The sequence below is a fragment of the Euprymna scolopes genome, chromosome 45, assembly GCF_053919585.1.
Source record: "Euprymna scolopes isolate OS-2025 chromosome 45, ASM5391958v1, whole genome shotgun sequence".
NCBI classification, from domain to species: Eukaryota; Metazoa; Mollusca; class Cephalopoda; order Sepiida; family Sepiolidae; genus Euprymna; species Euprymna scolopes.
In genome coordinates this window covers 35971653-35988919 of record NC_136526.1, presented here as the reverse complement: position 1 = coordinate 35988919, position 17267 = coordinate 35971653, and the positions used below count along the sequence as shown (strand labels likewise).

General features: G+C 35.2%; 1 protein-coding gene across 1 annotated transcript; it reads right to left on the bottom strand.

The window, feature by feature from the left end:
• Positions 1-11935: 11935 nt before the first annotated feature.
• On the bottom strand, positions 11936-16435 carry LOC145269430 (uncharacterized). Its single transcript, XM_080125106.1, has one exon. It carries the CDS (start codon positions 16121-16123, stop codon positions 14846-14848), a length of 1278 nt encoding a protein of 425 aa, XP_079981232.1. The 5' UTR covers positions 16124-16435; the 3' UTR covers positions 11936-14845.
• Between the last annotated feature and the right edge of the window lie 832 nt (positions 16436-17267).

Genomic DNA, 17267 nt, shown 5'->3' with positions numbered 1-17267 from the left:
TCTTAATAATAATATATTGTTCTCGGAAACAAAGTCTAGTTTTAGAGTTCTGATTTAGCTCCTCAGGAGGAAAGAGTAGAACACCAGGGCCGTTTTTTAATGTGGAGAAAAGAAACAAAATTTTAAAATTGTCTCAGTCGTGAAGGATTTTTAATCTACCAACTGAGAACAAAAAAGTCTAGTTTTAGAGTTATGACTAAAATTAAACTTATCAATATTTTAGAGATATTTTAAGTTGATACCACCACCCCTGAGTAAATGTGGTATTGTGGTGATTGAAATAATTATTCTCTAAGAATATGATAGACAGATAGAATAGACAAATAGGAACTTATGTACAAACTGTATCAATAAAAGCGGAAAAATTGGCACTAATAAAATGGTAAAATGGATTAAATATGAAAAAAATAGCAGAAGTGAAAGATATAGATAAAAATCTCAAGAGTTTGTGAAAATTTTGGATGCAATGCATAAAGGGAAAATATTAAGAGCTGTTGCGGACCAGGATATATAAATACCCTAACTCGCCACAAGAAAAAATAATGAAACAAATTAAATGAAGGAAACAAAGAACTCAAATGCTGGAATAAAATAAACATGTTGTTTATTTTCTGTTGAGAAATTAAAGTCTTGGGTGTACACGTGTTCATTCAGCCGTTGACGACTACGCGCATGGAAGGAAAGGGGAATGCAATAGAGAAATGTGAAGTGGCAAGCCGGCCTGTAGAAAGAGCATCGCGCACATGTCTGTGTTGATGGACCAAGCCGAAAGGGGAGATAGAGTGAGAAAGTCAATCCAGGTTAAGGAGATAGAAAGCGTATAAAGTTTACGTATGGCCTATTAGCTCTTTGTCCCACATAGTAGCAAGTGGTGTGAGGCACGCGGTCAGTCTGTAGACCGACCGGCTCAAAAGCTGGTCCTAAAAAAGGAAGAAGCCGCTTATTGCTCTTTCTTTTATACTTGTTTCAGGTGGTCTTTTGCGCATGTGTGGATTTCCTTTGTGTGCGTATGTGTGCGCGTATGTGAGTACATGTGTGTTCGTTAGCGTGTGTGTGTATACACGTGAATGTGAGTGTATATACGCGAACGTGAATATATGTACGTGTGTGGACGTGGGTGCGTATGTTTGTGTGTGCGGTTGTATATAGCTTGAAATGTGAACGCATGTTTTTGTGTGAGACTAGAAAAGGCTCGCGCAGAACTTTGGCAAATTAAAAATAAATCTTATCTATATTTAAAAATAGATGTGAAATCTCAGCTAATAACCAGCTTCGGGACAAGATCAAAGTGTAGTATCTGTTCTTCAGATGTTGCACTTCAATTTCTTGTTCTCTGTCCGTGGAGGAGAAATCCTTCACGACTGAGACTATTTTTATTTTTGTTCCCTTTCTCCACGTTAAAAAACGACCCTGGTGTCTAACTCTGTCCCGTGGGGAGGCATTGTAAATAGGAACCAACTATCTTTCAATCATGCCATCATCTTAGAAATCTGTCGATTACACTAGCATATTTACTCATTGTAAATGTTTTCTTCAAATTTCATGTGTAATACTAAATAGATGCTAACTCCAAAGGGTTACTAATGGCATATTCTTTTAAAAATTTTATATCGCCTATAAACATTTCTTTTATTGTAATCCGTCCCCATCGTGAATCAATGTTTATGTTAAAGAGTAGTATCTGTTTTGATACTATACTTTATCTAGTCTGTCCTTTTCTATCGGAAATAAATTCTGTGCTTTTCACTTTTTAAGGCGATTTCATCTGGTTTCACGATTTTGCCAATCAGACTAAGATATAGAAAAAAGTTAACTACTCTAAAAAGTTATGATGGCCCGAAAATGGAGGATCATTTTATGTTTGATTTATATGCAAAACTAATTACCTAATTTAAATTATAAAATATCACTTTCTGGATGTTCACACCTAATCATTTGAAAAAGTAGAATTACATTTTTAATAGAGATAGCTAAGGGTATTCATCTACTTTGACACATAGATGTACGAGGGTCGTGCAATAAGTAATGCCCCTGACCCACTTCTGATCTAGTTGAAATTTTGCATGTGCAATGAGTTATATCTCTACGGGTTATGTGGTAAATTACAGTTATTAACTAATTGTGGTTTCTGTTTTACAGGTGTTTAAACTGAATCAGGTGTGAAATGGAGCCTGTTGAATGTCGAGCAGTGATCCGGTTTTTGTATTTGAAAGGACACACACCACAGGAGACTTTTGATGAAATGAAAGAAACTTATGGTGATAATGCCCCATCATATGACATTTTAAAACGCTGGCATCATGAATTCCAACATGGCCGGAAGTTTGTGGAAACAGCTCCCAGACCTGGTCGCCCCCCCCCTCCTCTTCTGCCATTGATGAGGCATCTGTCCATCAAATTGAGGCTGCCATTTTGGAAGATCGGCGCATTACTATTGGCCAAATAGCCCAAGATGTCAAGATTAGTACATGGTCTGTGGAAACTATCATTCATGACCATTTGCATATGCATGTGTCTGCCAGATGGATTCCCAGGTTGCTCACACCATTCCAGAAACGAGAACACATTGAGTGCTCGAGGATGAATTTGGAGATGTGCCAAGAAGATGAGTCAAAGTTTTTCAAAAAAAAAAAATATATATATATATAATATATATATATATATATATATATATATATAATTTATTATGAATCGAATATTTATTGAAATGAAAAAAATAAAAGGGAAAACTGAAAACTCAAACAATTATGTTAATTCTATAAATTTATAAACAATAAATTGAAGAGTTTAAAAACCAAACTATTATAAGCATTACAAACTTTTAAAAATCATGTGAATTAAAATAACTTTAATAATTATCAAATTGAAATTAAAATAATTGGAAAAAAGCCAAATACAATCTTTGAAGTCCATACTTCTAATGTGACCTGATAAAAAGGTTGCATGAGCTACTGCTACCCTGTAGATTACTCTTCCTTTTTTCTTTTTCACAGCATGGTGTATCCACTTCATGATTTTACATGTAGGTGTGAAATCACAAATACTTAACCAATGAAAATGGCTTGTCTATTATTCTCTTGAATTCAACTGATTCCAATATATATAACAGCTAGCTGACCAAATATGAAACAGCTCAGTTTTCATTCATTGAAGTTGCCACTAAGTCAACAAGGAACAGCATTACTACTACTATTAGCAACAAAGGTTAGTGCCAAGCACACACACACACACACACACACACACACACACACACACACACATTATTCATCAAGTCTAGCCTTTGAATTGGACAAATATTAATTTTTTTTTCTTCGTAATCCCTTTAAAAAGCAAATCCCCAAGTAGAAAAATAGTTATGAAACTGGGCGTAAATATAATAAAGCCTGGGAAAAGTCATATCCATGGCTCAAAAGTGCTGATAATTGTCAGCGAACGTACTGTGTATTCTGCAAAGTGACAGTTTTACCTAAGCAAAGCAATATTTCAACACACGAAAAAAAAAAAAAAACAACAAAAAAAAACATCAAGATAAAACACCAAACAGGAATATTTCACAAGGTGCTCTTGATAATTTTATATGTACAAAATCAAATTACTAAGAAAAGGAAGCAGAAATAAAACTTATAGTTTAAGTATAGTTTGCCATTCTTCAATCTGTTCGAACATGTTTTCCCTCACATATACACACCCACATGTACACACGCAAATACGCGCACACACGCACGCATATACACATCCTCATACACGCAAACACATGTACGCACATATACGCGCACAAGTACGCACACATGCGAAACGTCACTTCCCCTGAAAGTAATTCTAGGCATGCGCAGTCAGAACACTCACCCCGATATAAAAGTCAACACAACCATTCAACTTCCTCTTTCTTCTCTTTCGCCTGGTTTCGTCAACCAGGCAAGTTCGGCGTCCATAGCTCTTGGTTTGAAGACTTTTCCATGTGGACGACTGCTATTATGAACGCACGGTTTTGCTGAGGCAAACACTCCCTGTTCTATTTTCCTTTTTACATGTGGGACGGCCATTTCTCGCCCTCGACTTCATTTCTTTCTTTTCCACGCATGTAGTTGTCAACGCCTGAATGAACACGTGTTACACCTAAACCATTTTTATTTCCAACAGAAAATAAACGACATGTTTATTTCATTCCGCAATTGAGTTATTGTTTACTTTATTCGTTTCATTATTTTCTTTTGTAACGGGATTAGGATTTATATGTCCTAGTCCTCTACAAACCCGTTCAGTTGACCATATTGGTGAGATTGTGAAAAAATATAGCGAAAAAGTGTTCTAGAAAATATAAACGTGCATAGAATTAAGTGCACTGAAATAATTAAAAATGTGATTTCGGCTGCACTAAAAGAAGAACTGAAAAATGATTTGAAAGACAAAAAATATGTTTTACTTGTGGATGAATCCACTGATGTAGCGACTCAGAAACATTTATGTATTCTCGTTAGATTTTACTGTAAAAAGAATGAAAAAATCCAAACAGCTTTTGTCCGATTATGCTTGTTTCATTATATGATACGGGATGAACCTTATTAAAAAAGACACCAGAAGACAAGATACATTTAAGCGTGATAAGCCATGGAGTAAGTCCATGTATTTATTTTTACTAACCACAAGGGACGCAACTCTTGTATTGTTTTATATTAAAGAGTTGACCGAAGGGGACATAACTCATAATATGACATCCCTCTTTTCCGAAGAAAAATAAAACAAAAACAATAACAATTACATAAGGGAGGAACCTTGACACTAGTACAATAGTGTGAGTGTTCAACTATGGGCTGTAGAACAGCCCGGCTGTTCTCATCATCAGAAAATCTTTTGGGTGGTCTTATTATATAACCGGATCTGGATACTTTCTGTGTTCCAGGATGAGTGTTCAGTGTTTTGTGGGGCGTATTTGTACCGGGTCTGTTATTGGTTGTGTTGGGGCTGGTATGCTCCATGGGTATACAATCCGTTGACGAATCGTTTGATTCTGAGGTCATCATGGGTGTGGCTGCATACGTTTTGGAGTTCAGCCTTGTTGCAGACTTATCTGTTCTCAGATGTCTGCGGTTCCTGCGAAGTGACATCCCCGATGGAGTCGGCACCGCATATGATATTGGTTCGACACATCTCTGTGTGACGACTGCTGGAGACCATTTGCTGGAATCTGGATCATATGTCCTTCCTGTATCTCTGGTAACTCTCGGGTGTGTTGGTCATAGTGAGACTTTTGGTAGGATTGCCTTTGATAGAGGCGAGTTGCTGTTTTTTCTTTTTGGTTCGAATTGTTGGGGCACTTCACTGGTAAGTTTCCCACCGGCTTTCGGTTCCATAGCAATTCACCTGGTGACGGAATTGCATGGTCGATTGGGGTTGACTGTAAACACAGCAATACCATGTCTACATCACGACTACTTGAGGCAGCCTTTTGCATCGCTGATTTTATGGCTTGTATACAGCGCTCGGCCAGACCGTTTGATTGGGGGTATCTAAGGGATGATGTGACGTGTTCAAATCCCCATTCGCTTGCAAATTGTTTGAAAAGACTGGAGCTATAGTGAGGACCATTATCGCTGATGACTCTTTCTGGGATCCATTGTTCACCGAATATCTGCTTTATTATTTGACTACTTCCTGGCTGGAAAATTCCTTTAATTTCCTCACAAAGGGAAACTTTGAGTAATAGTCCACCATCAGCAGGTAATTGTGCCCTTCACTGTGGAACAGGTCAGTGGCCACTACTTGCCAGGGCCTTACAGGAATCTCATGTGGCATCAGAGGTTCTGCACTCTGGGCTTTTTGGTGCTGTTGACATGTGGTACATTGTTGTGTGATGCTGTCTATATCTTTATTAATATTGTGCCAAAAGACACAACTTTTTGCCCGCAGTTTGCATTTTTCCATACCCTGATGACCATAATGGATTTTTTGTAGGATTTCCTGCTGCATCATTTTGGGTATAATTATCCGATTACTCTTCATCAAAATTCCATTTTCGATGGCCAGCTCATCCCGATACGACCAATATGGCTGCAAGTTTTTGCTTAATTCCCTGAATATATTGGGCCAGCCGTGCAGGATGGTTTCCTTAAGTTCACAGAGTATAGGGTCGGCTTTCGTTGCTAGCTTTATCTGTGTTACTTTTTTAGCAGAAGATTGGACAAAGTTAACTCGGATATCAAGGTCGATCTCCTCGTTACTCCTTCTGTTGGGTAGTCGGGAGAATCCATCCGCCAGGGTTATTTCCTTACCTGGGCGATACATGATGGTCATGTCATATCCTTGTAGGCGGAGCGGCATGCGTTGCAACGAGGTGGAACAGCAATTAGATTTTTTAAGCTGATCATTTTCAACGGCTTGTGATCGCTTTCTACTTGGAATTTGCTTCCATATAGGTATGTTTTGAAGCGCTCACAGCCAAAAACTACAGCTAAAAGCTCTCTCTCTATGTTTGCATACCTTTGTTCTGTTGCTGTTAGAGCTTTTGATGCAAATGCAATGGGCTTTCCTTCTTGCAAGAGTACTACACCTAGACCCTTGTTTGAGGCGTCTACCTGTAGGTTTGTCTCTTTTATTGGATCAAAGTAAGCGAGAGACATTTCTTTGCAGATCTCATCCTTTATTTTCTGCATAGCCTTATGGTGACTGGCAGTCCACTGGTAGTCTGCTTCTTATTTTAACAGATCTCTCATGGGTGCAGTTAAGTCTGATAGGCGCGGAATGAATGGTGACAAGTAAGTGATGATTCCCAACACTTTTTGCAATTCTTTGACGTTGGTAGGGCTGGAAAGCTGCTTTATAGCTTCTACCTTACTAGGATCTGGTTTAATGCTGTTCTTGTCATAGATAGCCCCCAAAAAGCTTATCTGCTTTTGATCTATCTCACATTTATCACCATTAAAACACAATCCTTCCGTTTGTGCTACTTCCATAAGCCGGTGGAGGTTGCTGTCGTGCTCCTCCTTAGTCTTTCCGAAGACGATAACATCATCTATTAATCCAATTGTACCAGGGCATTTTTCCAGTATCATGTCCATTCTCTGCATAAATACATCCTGTGACATTACCAGACCAAAGGGCTTTCTTTGGAAACAGTATCTCCCAAACGGTGAGTTAAAGGTCGTTAATAATTGGGATTCTGCGTGAAGAGGTATGGACCAATATCCGTTTTTGGCATCTAGCTTGGAGAAGTGTTGAGCACCTGATAGCTCGTGTGCTAGCTCTTCCATGGTGGGAGTCTTGTAATGACATCTCATTATTGCCCGGTTCAGATCCTTTAGGTAAAGGCATAAGCGAAGTTGTCCATTCTTCTTTCGAACATATACTATGCTGCTGACCCATTCAGTCAGTTCAGTGACCTTTCTGATGATGCTTTGTGCTTCCATGGATTTCAACTCCTCTTCTATTTCTTCTCTAAGATGGATAGGGCATTTCCTCGGAGGATGATCAGATTTTAGGACGATGTGGTAGTCACTTTTAAAATGTCCTATGCGATCGAACTGACTTGCATATGCATTTTTTTTAATTCGCTGACGGAGTTAATCGGATCTTTCTTTTGTTGAATGGTGTAGTGGAGGCTTATCAGCTCCAAGTCTCTGAGAGAAGGTAATCCTATGATTGTAGGCCCTTCTGTTGTGACTACAAAGAATTTTAAAGTTTTCCACTTGTCTTTGTGTCCGCATTTTATGTAGATCGATCCATGCTGTATTATGTTTGAGCCGTTGTATGCCGTCAGAATCGTGTGCTCTTTCTTTGTGGAGCCTGGAATGGGTTGTCCTAAATCATCAACTCTGTTGGGAAACATGTTTCGAAAAGTTTGTAGAGGAAGCGTATTCCCTTCTGCACCTGTGTCCACCTTTGCTTTGAGTATCTGAGTGCCTGATATATTGGGAAGCTTTATTTTAAGTTCCGTTATTATTTCAGTACGCTCGTCTTTTGGCTGATGAATCGCATTAAAGTTTAACTGCTCAAATTCTCTATACATCTCCTTGGGCTCAGATTTTACTGAGCAGATTTTACTGTTCCGCTTTCTGTATCTGTTTTCTTGCGACTGCTTTTGGCTGTTCGTCGTTTTTGTTTGGCTGTATTTTCTTGTGCCCTACTTTCTGTTAGTGCAGACGTTCGCCCAGTGGTTCTTTTTGCCACACGCTGAACATGTGGTGCCCCAGGCTGGACATTTTTCTCTTTCATGTTTATTTCCACAACGTCGACACTGGCTTGTTCTTATTGCACTAATTTCCTGACAATCGCCTCGAATTTCAGCCATTTGCCGCATGTGGTTAAGGGACGCTTCGTGCGTTCAACCACTATTTAAGACCTCTTGGAGTGTAAGCTCCATGCCTTTCGAAAGTAGAAGTTTATGTAACTCCGTGTGTCTGGTGCCGGTAATCATTTGTTCAATGAGACGTTCTTCAGTCTCCTGGTTATCCCTAAACCTGCATTTTTTTGCCTGTAGTTTACATCTCGCCATGAAGTCGTCAATGCTTTCCGTATTCTTCTGTTTATATTTACGCAGATAGAAGCGTGCAATACGAAAATTAGTTTGGGGCTCTAGACGCTCCTCAAATTTACGCCAAATTGCCTCCGGGTTCGTCCGATCAGCATCATTGTCAAATGTCCAGGCATTATATCGCTGTAAACCTTCCTCACCAGACAGCAGTAGAATGTGGTCAACCTGCTTCTCGACGGGAATATTTTTTGCTGAGAAATATAATGTGCACCGTTGCTTGAAGAATCTGAACGATTCAAATAGATTCTCAGACCCCCAGTGCAAAACAGGTTCGCTTGCATTAGAACTCATTTTACTTTAATTTAATTATTTTTTTTTATATATTATTATTATACTAATACCCCCTTTATTTTAAATAAAAAAAGACAAAGAAAACAAAACAATGACACGACTGAATGAAATTGGCGAACTTACTTTGTGCATCGATTTTTTTTTTTAAGATGCCGCTTGTCCTTGTCTCCTTGTGCGTTTACACGCAACATTAAGACTGATGTTTTCTTTTGCGTTCATTCTATTTGTGGATGGATTTCTTTTCTTTTTTCTCTTTTTAAGAAAATCCCCGCAGCTGCCACCATGTCTGATTATGTTAGTTTCACTATATGATACGGGATGAACCTTATTAAAAAAACACCAGAGGACAAGATACATTTAAGCGTGATAAGCCATGGAGCAAGTCCATGTATTTATTGTTGCTACCCACAAGGCACGCAACTCTTGTATTGTTTTATATTAAAGAGTTGACCGAAGGGGACATAACTCATAATATGACAGCAACCAGCTCCTCGAGGAATAAACGATATCCAATGATATCTAAACGATAGGCACATTTTAGAAACATCAACGAAAACGGATCAATATGTCGTCGGCTATAATGGCATGCATAGCTCGCTTCTTCATTGTGTCGTTACAGGCATCTTTTTGTCGTTGCATTAATGACATGCTGAAATCGAACACTTGTATAAAAATAGCGAAAAAATGCATTTTTATAAAAATATATAATTTATTTAACAGTTAACAAGTAGGAAGCATATTTAGTCGACCCACTGCGTGTGGGGTGCAAGCCTCAACTGTTTTTACAACAACGAAATTATATTTTCTTCATTGAAAGAGGAAGGGAGTGAATCAGAGAAATAGAGAAAGGAAGAAAGAGAGAGAGAGAGAGAATAAGAGAGAGAGAGAGAGAGAGAAATATGCGTTTCACGCAATGCTTTGCTTTTCAAATTCAGATATCCACGTGAAAGTCTGACCATTCTTGAATGATTCTGACACCGCTAAAAGTTTCATAACACCTGTCTTTCAAACCCACGCGACAGGCTCTTCTCTAACCTTTTTAAAAAAATGTGTCCACATTGAAATGTGTGTGTGTTTGCCTCCACATAAGTGCAGGCCAAGTTAGACACAATGTTTATTAATGTAGAAGCCCCCAGCTTCCCCAAAAAGGGGCTGGCCATTGTGCCACACACACACACACACACACACACACACACACATATATATATATATATATATATATATATATATATATATATATATATATATATATTATATATATGGGTTGACACACTTACAAGTAGCCCAGAAAATGTAGTAGAGAGGAGGTACATTCTTTTATTGTTTAAATTACCTGTAGTGTTAAAAAAAATGCTGAAATTGCTCTCCATTGACATCCATGCATTCTTGACACGCTTATAACAACGTTTGCAGATGCTGCCCGTAGTGATTCTCCTGATAGCGTTGGTAATGTTCTCTTTTTGTTAGTCTTGATTGTGAGGATTATTTGCATAAACTTTTTGTTTTAAAGTCTCTCAAAGATAAAAACCACATGATGACTAGTCCGGGGAACATAGTGGCAATAACCCTTTGCTTATTGTTCTCTCTTCCGTAAACATGCCATGAACTCGTGTCAGTGATATGTGAGATGTGCGGCATGTAGCGTAATCTTGTTGGAAAAGGAATTGCGTTTTGTATTGTGGTGTCAGTTGATCAATAAGAGAAAGATTAGAGAGATCGGGCTACTTCAATGTGATTCACCCTATACATATATCAATAAAAGAATGTCTACCGTTTAAAGCACTGTTGATATAGAATGCAAAATTCAAAAATTTAAAGTTTTAAAGACTAAACAATGCAGAACTTCTTTCAATAAATAAACATATTTATTTATTAAAATTAAATTCGAAATTTTAATTCATAACATCATATTCATCAGGAAATATAGATTTTTTTCTTGGTTCTTATTATTTATATCACACACCATAGCAGTGGTAATGCTTGGCACGTTTTCCTTCAGATGATACAAAAAATTAAAAGAAAAAAGAAACCTATATTTCCTAATGCATTGAAATGTTGAATTTAATTTTAATAAATAAATATGCTTATTTATTGAAAGAGATTCTTCACTTGCTTTGTCTTAAATTATGTATCTTTGTGCTGATAAGGAGACAGTATGAAAAAAAAATTATTGGCAATTATTGCCAATATTATTTGCAAATAGTAATAAGATGAATATCGTTTCCGAAACAATCGTCAACTCAATTCGATTTTGTTTTGTTATTCCTTTTAAAACTTATTCATAATGTACAATTATTAATCTTTATCCTCTCTCTCTCTCTCTCACTCTCTCTATATATAATTATTTTTTATAAATAAAAATATTTTTTTTCATTTAAATACAAGATACTCTGAATAGTAGATATAAACTTTATTTCTCTCGCCTGATGAGGAACAGTTCTTTTTTTAATAACACTGAAAACTTATCCAGTTAAGTAGAAAAGTAACTTATCTTGCCTTTTGATAACATTTATTTGTTATATATTTGTTTTTTGACAACTTTTTTGAATCTGTGTATAGTAAAACACACACGTGCTCACTTTATGATAAATTTATATAGGAACGTTATGCCTTACTCTGAAATCTCAAATATTTTGATTCATCGGACTACTGTTCTCATCTTGAGTGTAATTTTCAGAATGTTTCGGTCGATGTAACCTCTAATATACTTAATATCTAAGTACTCTAACCACTGTGACGCGGGTCCTTATGGTGCAGTGGCTAGAGTACTCAGGAAAAATCAATTGTAAAATATGAATTACTAGATATTTACTTGAAGGTTTAAGGTTCAATTCTCAATGTGGATGACCAAAAAATACAATTGTGAATTACTTAGGACTTTTATCTAATCTTGGCTGATATAACAAAAACATGCTATCCCCGTAATGTGAATATATGGTTCTCTTTGAAAGTCTGTCCAAATTTCAGTCTGACAAAAACATTCTGGAGTTCGGCAAGAAACACCTGAAGAAGGTTGGAGGTTACATTGGGTGAAACGTTGTGAAAAGTGACACTCAAGGCGAGAACAGTAGTCTGATTAATCCAAATTATACAAACAACCAATCCTCATCTCAAAAATTCAGAAATACCATTTATTTCATTTGAAAATCAATATTTCGCTTTATTTGTTCAATATAGAAGCACCGAATTTAGTAGATTAAATAACTTTATTCTTGTATTAAAAACCAACATGAAAAGCACAGATGTCATTGAAAATTGATCATTCGGTGATATGTACTTAAAAAAAAATTTGTATACAAACAATAGTTAATGCTTTTAGAAGCATATATAAACAAATAAGCCATGTGGAACGATGTTGAAGCAAATTTCCAAAAATAAAAAGGAACTATGGACAATGCCAGTTGATAATCGTTTACTGATGTACAATTGCTCTGCTGACAAAAACGGACATCCTCTTTTAGTTTCAGTTAGCATCCCCGTCTGTTCTCTAAGTTTTTCAATGGTGATGTTCCGACGAACTACAAGCCCTTGTATCCCCTCAATGTAAATACCCCCGACAAGCAGCTAAATCTCACCCCTACACAGTAGAGATCCCTAAATGCAATAAATAGTAATAGCTTCTTCTTTCTAGACTTTTGAACTTCCTTCTAGGTTCCTGCTTTCCCAATTGTAATGACATGCAGAAGTTCAAATGTAATGTGAACAGACATCTAGCTGCTCAACTCCCTACAGAGTACCCCTGCAACTTATGTCCCCGATAGCAGTCCCTTACATCAAAGTGAACTGTGCCTTGTTTGGGGTGAATTGTAATAAAAAATGTTTAAGTGTTTTTTATTTACAACAAAAGTATTTTTGCTTAAAAATATTTCAATAAAAAAATATTCACACATACTTTCCTTAAGGTTGAAATAGACATTTAAAATAAATTATTTTGTAATTGATTTTTACTTTTAATTAGGTCAGAATAGAAATAGCGGACCAAGGAGTTCTAAGTTTCACGATTAGGAGAAAAAAGTGCCTTCTGTCCATGACCAATGACATGCATAGTTTGAAAATAATATATTGTGCGCCACCTTCGTTTATGACATTTTCACAAGTAAAAATTTAATTAAGTATTTAATATTCAAAATTTGATTTCTATAGAGTGAAAGTAAAACAACTTTTAGGTGAAATTTTGATTGATTAGTTGTTCATTAATGTTGTTTTGAGTTTACTTTGTCATTTGCATTACTTAAAAACCACTCCAGAATATATAACAATATCAATTACAAAAAAAAAATTAAACAAGCTTGGTGATATTATAGTACCACAGACAAAATTCATCAGATGTAACTCTTACCGCCCTAGCATACTCTCCCTAATAAAGTTGCTAGCATGCTTGCTTTATCATTCGGCTAGTATTTCTGAACTAAATACAAACGGATATTACTTTCTTAATTAAAATACAAACGGATATTACTTTCTTAATTAAAATACCAATGGATATTACTTTCTTAATTAAAATGCCAACGGATATTACTTTCTTAATTAAAATACCAACGGATATTACTTTCTTAATTAAAATACCAACGGATATTACTTTCTTAATTAAAATATCAACGGATATTATTTCTGAATTAAAATATCAACGGATATTACTTTCTTAATTAAAATACCAACGGGTATTATTTTCTGAATTAAAATACCAATGGGTATTATTTTCTGAATTAAAATACCAATGGATATTATCTTCTTAATTAAAATATCAACGGATATTACATTCTTAATTAAAATACCAATGGATATTACTTTCTTAATTAAAATACCAACGGATATTATTTCTGAATTAAAATATCAACGGATATTACTTTCTGAATTAAAATACCAACGGATATTATCTTCTTAATTAAAATATCAACGGATATTACTTTCTTAATAAAAATACCAACGGGTATTATTTTCTGAATTAAAATACCAATGGATATTATTTTCTGAATTAAAATACCAATGGATATTATCTTCTTAATTAAAATATCAACGGATATTACTTTCTTAATTAAAATACCAACGGATATTACTTTCTTAATTAAAATACCAACGGATATTACTTTCTTAAATAAAATACCAACGAATATTACTTCAGACAGTAGGAACATGGAGATATTGTCATGATTGTGAAGAATTATTGTTAGAGTATCGATGAGGTTCATCAGTACTAGTAGAATGTTATTGATAAAACTTTTTTTAAAATAACGCAATATGCATTCACGATGTACTATATAGTAATAAAAATAGTACTATATAATAATATAGTACTACATAATAAGAATAGTCAATTTCAAATGTAATTAATTTCACAAACTAAAATTTATTTTGTTTAATTTTCTTCCTTTGAAGATTGTAATGCTGGGTATGGGGCAGCCAAACCAGCTGCCAACATTTGCCTGCTTTTTATTGAAACCAACCGAGAGCTCTTTTTAGTATCCTCGCTGTTCCCTTAAGTGCAATTGTCTGGATCTGCACTTGTTTCACCAGGAATATTAGTTAGGTAGGACTTCAGGTTCTTCTTCATAAGCCCTGTGGCACCTATGATAACTGGTATGATTGACATCTCCTTCAGATTCTAGTTTCTTTTCACATCATACATGAGACCTTAGTATTTGGTCTGTTTCTCTCTTTCAGCTTTGTTCAGACCGCCACCATTAGGAACACTCACTTCAATCAAGGTTGTAACTCTCTCTGAGTTTGAGAAAATACATTACTAAAATAATCGCTTAAGTTATCAATTTTGCATTATTACCTTTCTGGGCATACTTTACAATATCATTTAAAAATATTTTGTGTAAAGAAGCAGATACCACTACCAAGATATAATGACAAGCTGCTGTAATTCGAGACTAAAGATTGTGTTGTCTAGTAGGCATTGATACTCTGACCTTTGATGAATTTTTTTGCAATTCAATAATTGTAAAAGTGTATGACATTACTAGCATGGCAAGTTGGTTAAAAGCAATTATTTCGTGTTTGTTTATGAAGTTATTTACTGATTCAATTGTGTGTTTGCATGTGCTTTTTTAGATAGTATTTCGTTTGAAATGTGAAATCGCATACTTTACATGAAAATGGTTTTTCCCCAGTGTGAATTCTCATATGAGACACTAAACTTGATTTAATAGCACAAGAATAGTCACATACTGTACAAGAATATGGCTTTTCCCCAGTGTGTGTTCTCATATGAATTACTAGATTTGATGACTGGGCACAAGAATATTCACATACTTTACAAGAATATGGCTTTTCCCCACTATGTGTCCGCATATGACTTACCAGACTTGACCGTATGGAACAAGAATATTCACACAATTCACAAGAATATGGCTTTTCACCAGTGTGGATTCTCATATGTTTCAGCAAATATGATGAGCGAGAACATGAATATTCACATACTTTACAAGAAAATGGTTTTGCTCCACTATGTGTCCGCATATGCAGTACTAAACTTGATTTCCGAGAGCAGGAATAGTCACAGAGTTCACAGGAAAATGGTTTTTCCCCAGTGTGAGTTCTCATATGAATTATTAATTTGGATTGGTTCGAACAAGAATAGGCACAAACCTTACAAGAATATGGCTTTTCAGAACTATGTGTCTTCATATGTATTAATAAATTTGACCGCAGGGAAGAAGAATACGGACATAATTCGCAAGAATATGAGTTTTCTCCAGTGTGAGTCCTCATATGTCTGGCTAGGTTTGATTTCCCTGAACAAGAATATCCACAAACGTCACAAGAAAATGACTCTTTTGTGTTGTGCGTCCGCATATGGTGTACAAGACTTGATTTATGAGAAAAAGAAGATTCACATATTTCACATGAATATGGTTTCTCTCCAGTGTGAGTCCTAATATGGGTAACTAGATTTGACGACTCATAGCAAGAATAATCACATACATTACAAGAATAGCGCTTTTCTCCATTGTGTTTTTGCATATGTATTGCTAAACTTGACTTTGTAGAAGATGAATATTCACATAATTCACAAGAATATGGTTTTTCCCCAGTGTGAGTTTTCATATGCCTCATAAGATTTGATTTGCCAGAACAAGAATATTCACATATTTTACAAGAAAACGGCTTTTTTCCACTGTGTGTTTGCATATGTATTTCATAACTTACTTTATGGGAACAAGAATATTCACAAAGTTCACAAGAATATGGCTTTTCTCCAGTGTGAGTTCTCATATGAGTCATTAGATTTGATTTCCAAGAAGTAGAATAATCACATGTTTGACAACAATATGACTTTTTATCGCCATCAACTTGCATATTTCAACTTTATTTCTAGAAACCTAAATCTTTATAAATTATGTATTTTTCCAGGTTTATCTCTCGTGTTAGTTCTTTAGCATTTTTCTGAATTTTGTTTTATCCCAAATGAAGTGAAACTATTTCCTATCTTTTCCAAATGTGTGTCTCCATCTGTGTGATTGTATTCTGTACAATCACGGAAGATTTGCTAATGAGTAGAATCATGGAAACTCCTTTTTTTTGAACAGCTGTTACTGTCGACTTGCACGCAAGATATATTCTTTTATTTAAAAAATATCTTATCAAGTTCGGCAAGGCACTCAAGCAGGTATGTCTGTAAAACAAAAATAAATAAAATAAGGTTTTATTGGTATTCATACATTAACATTAATTTTATTATTATCAATAATATCGGATTGAATTCACAACTTCTGGATTGAATTCACTCAGGAAACGTGCATTAGATAGAAAGCCAACATTTTTATACTTGACACATAACAAAGTGGATACAGGTGTTGGGTGGAACATGCAGAGTAGAAAAGTGTTTGTAATAATATGCTAGTGTTGCTGAATAGAACAGAGGACTGGTAAAGCCAGCATACTAATTCGATTATACTACACAATCGTCATTTAAGAGAAAGTGCTGGCATAGAATATTAATGTGTTATGTTTACATTTATACTAGAAAAGTGTGATAGCCAGTAAAATTGGCAGACAGTTGAAACTGGGTTACATAAAAAGAACAATTGAGAAATGCCGTGTATTCAATAAAATCTTGAAACAATTGATGTGATAAGAAAACCCTACATTGTATTTCTTGCATTTCAACCATTTTGTTTTATTTTCTGATTTTCTATTTTCGTACAATCATACACAAATTTAGGAGTGTTGTTCAGAAGAGTTTTTAAGTTAATATTTGCATTTTTTATTTTCTATAAAAAAGTGAACTTACTCTTTCTATTTTATATTTGATTTTGTCTATTTTTTTAAATATCATTTACTTTTAAATGATTCGTATTTTTTTATTTGATTTTGTCTTATTTTTAAAAAAATCATTTACTTTTTAAATTTATTTGTCTAATTTATAAAAAAACATTTACGCCTTAATTTACCTTATTTTTAATTTGATTTTGTCTAATTTTTAAAAATCATTTACTCCTTT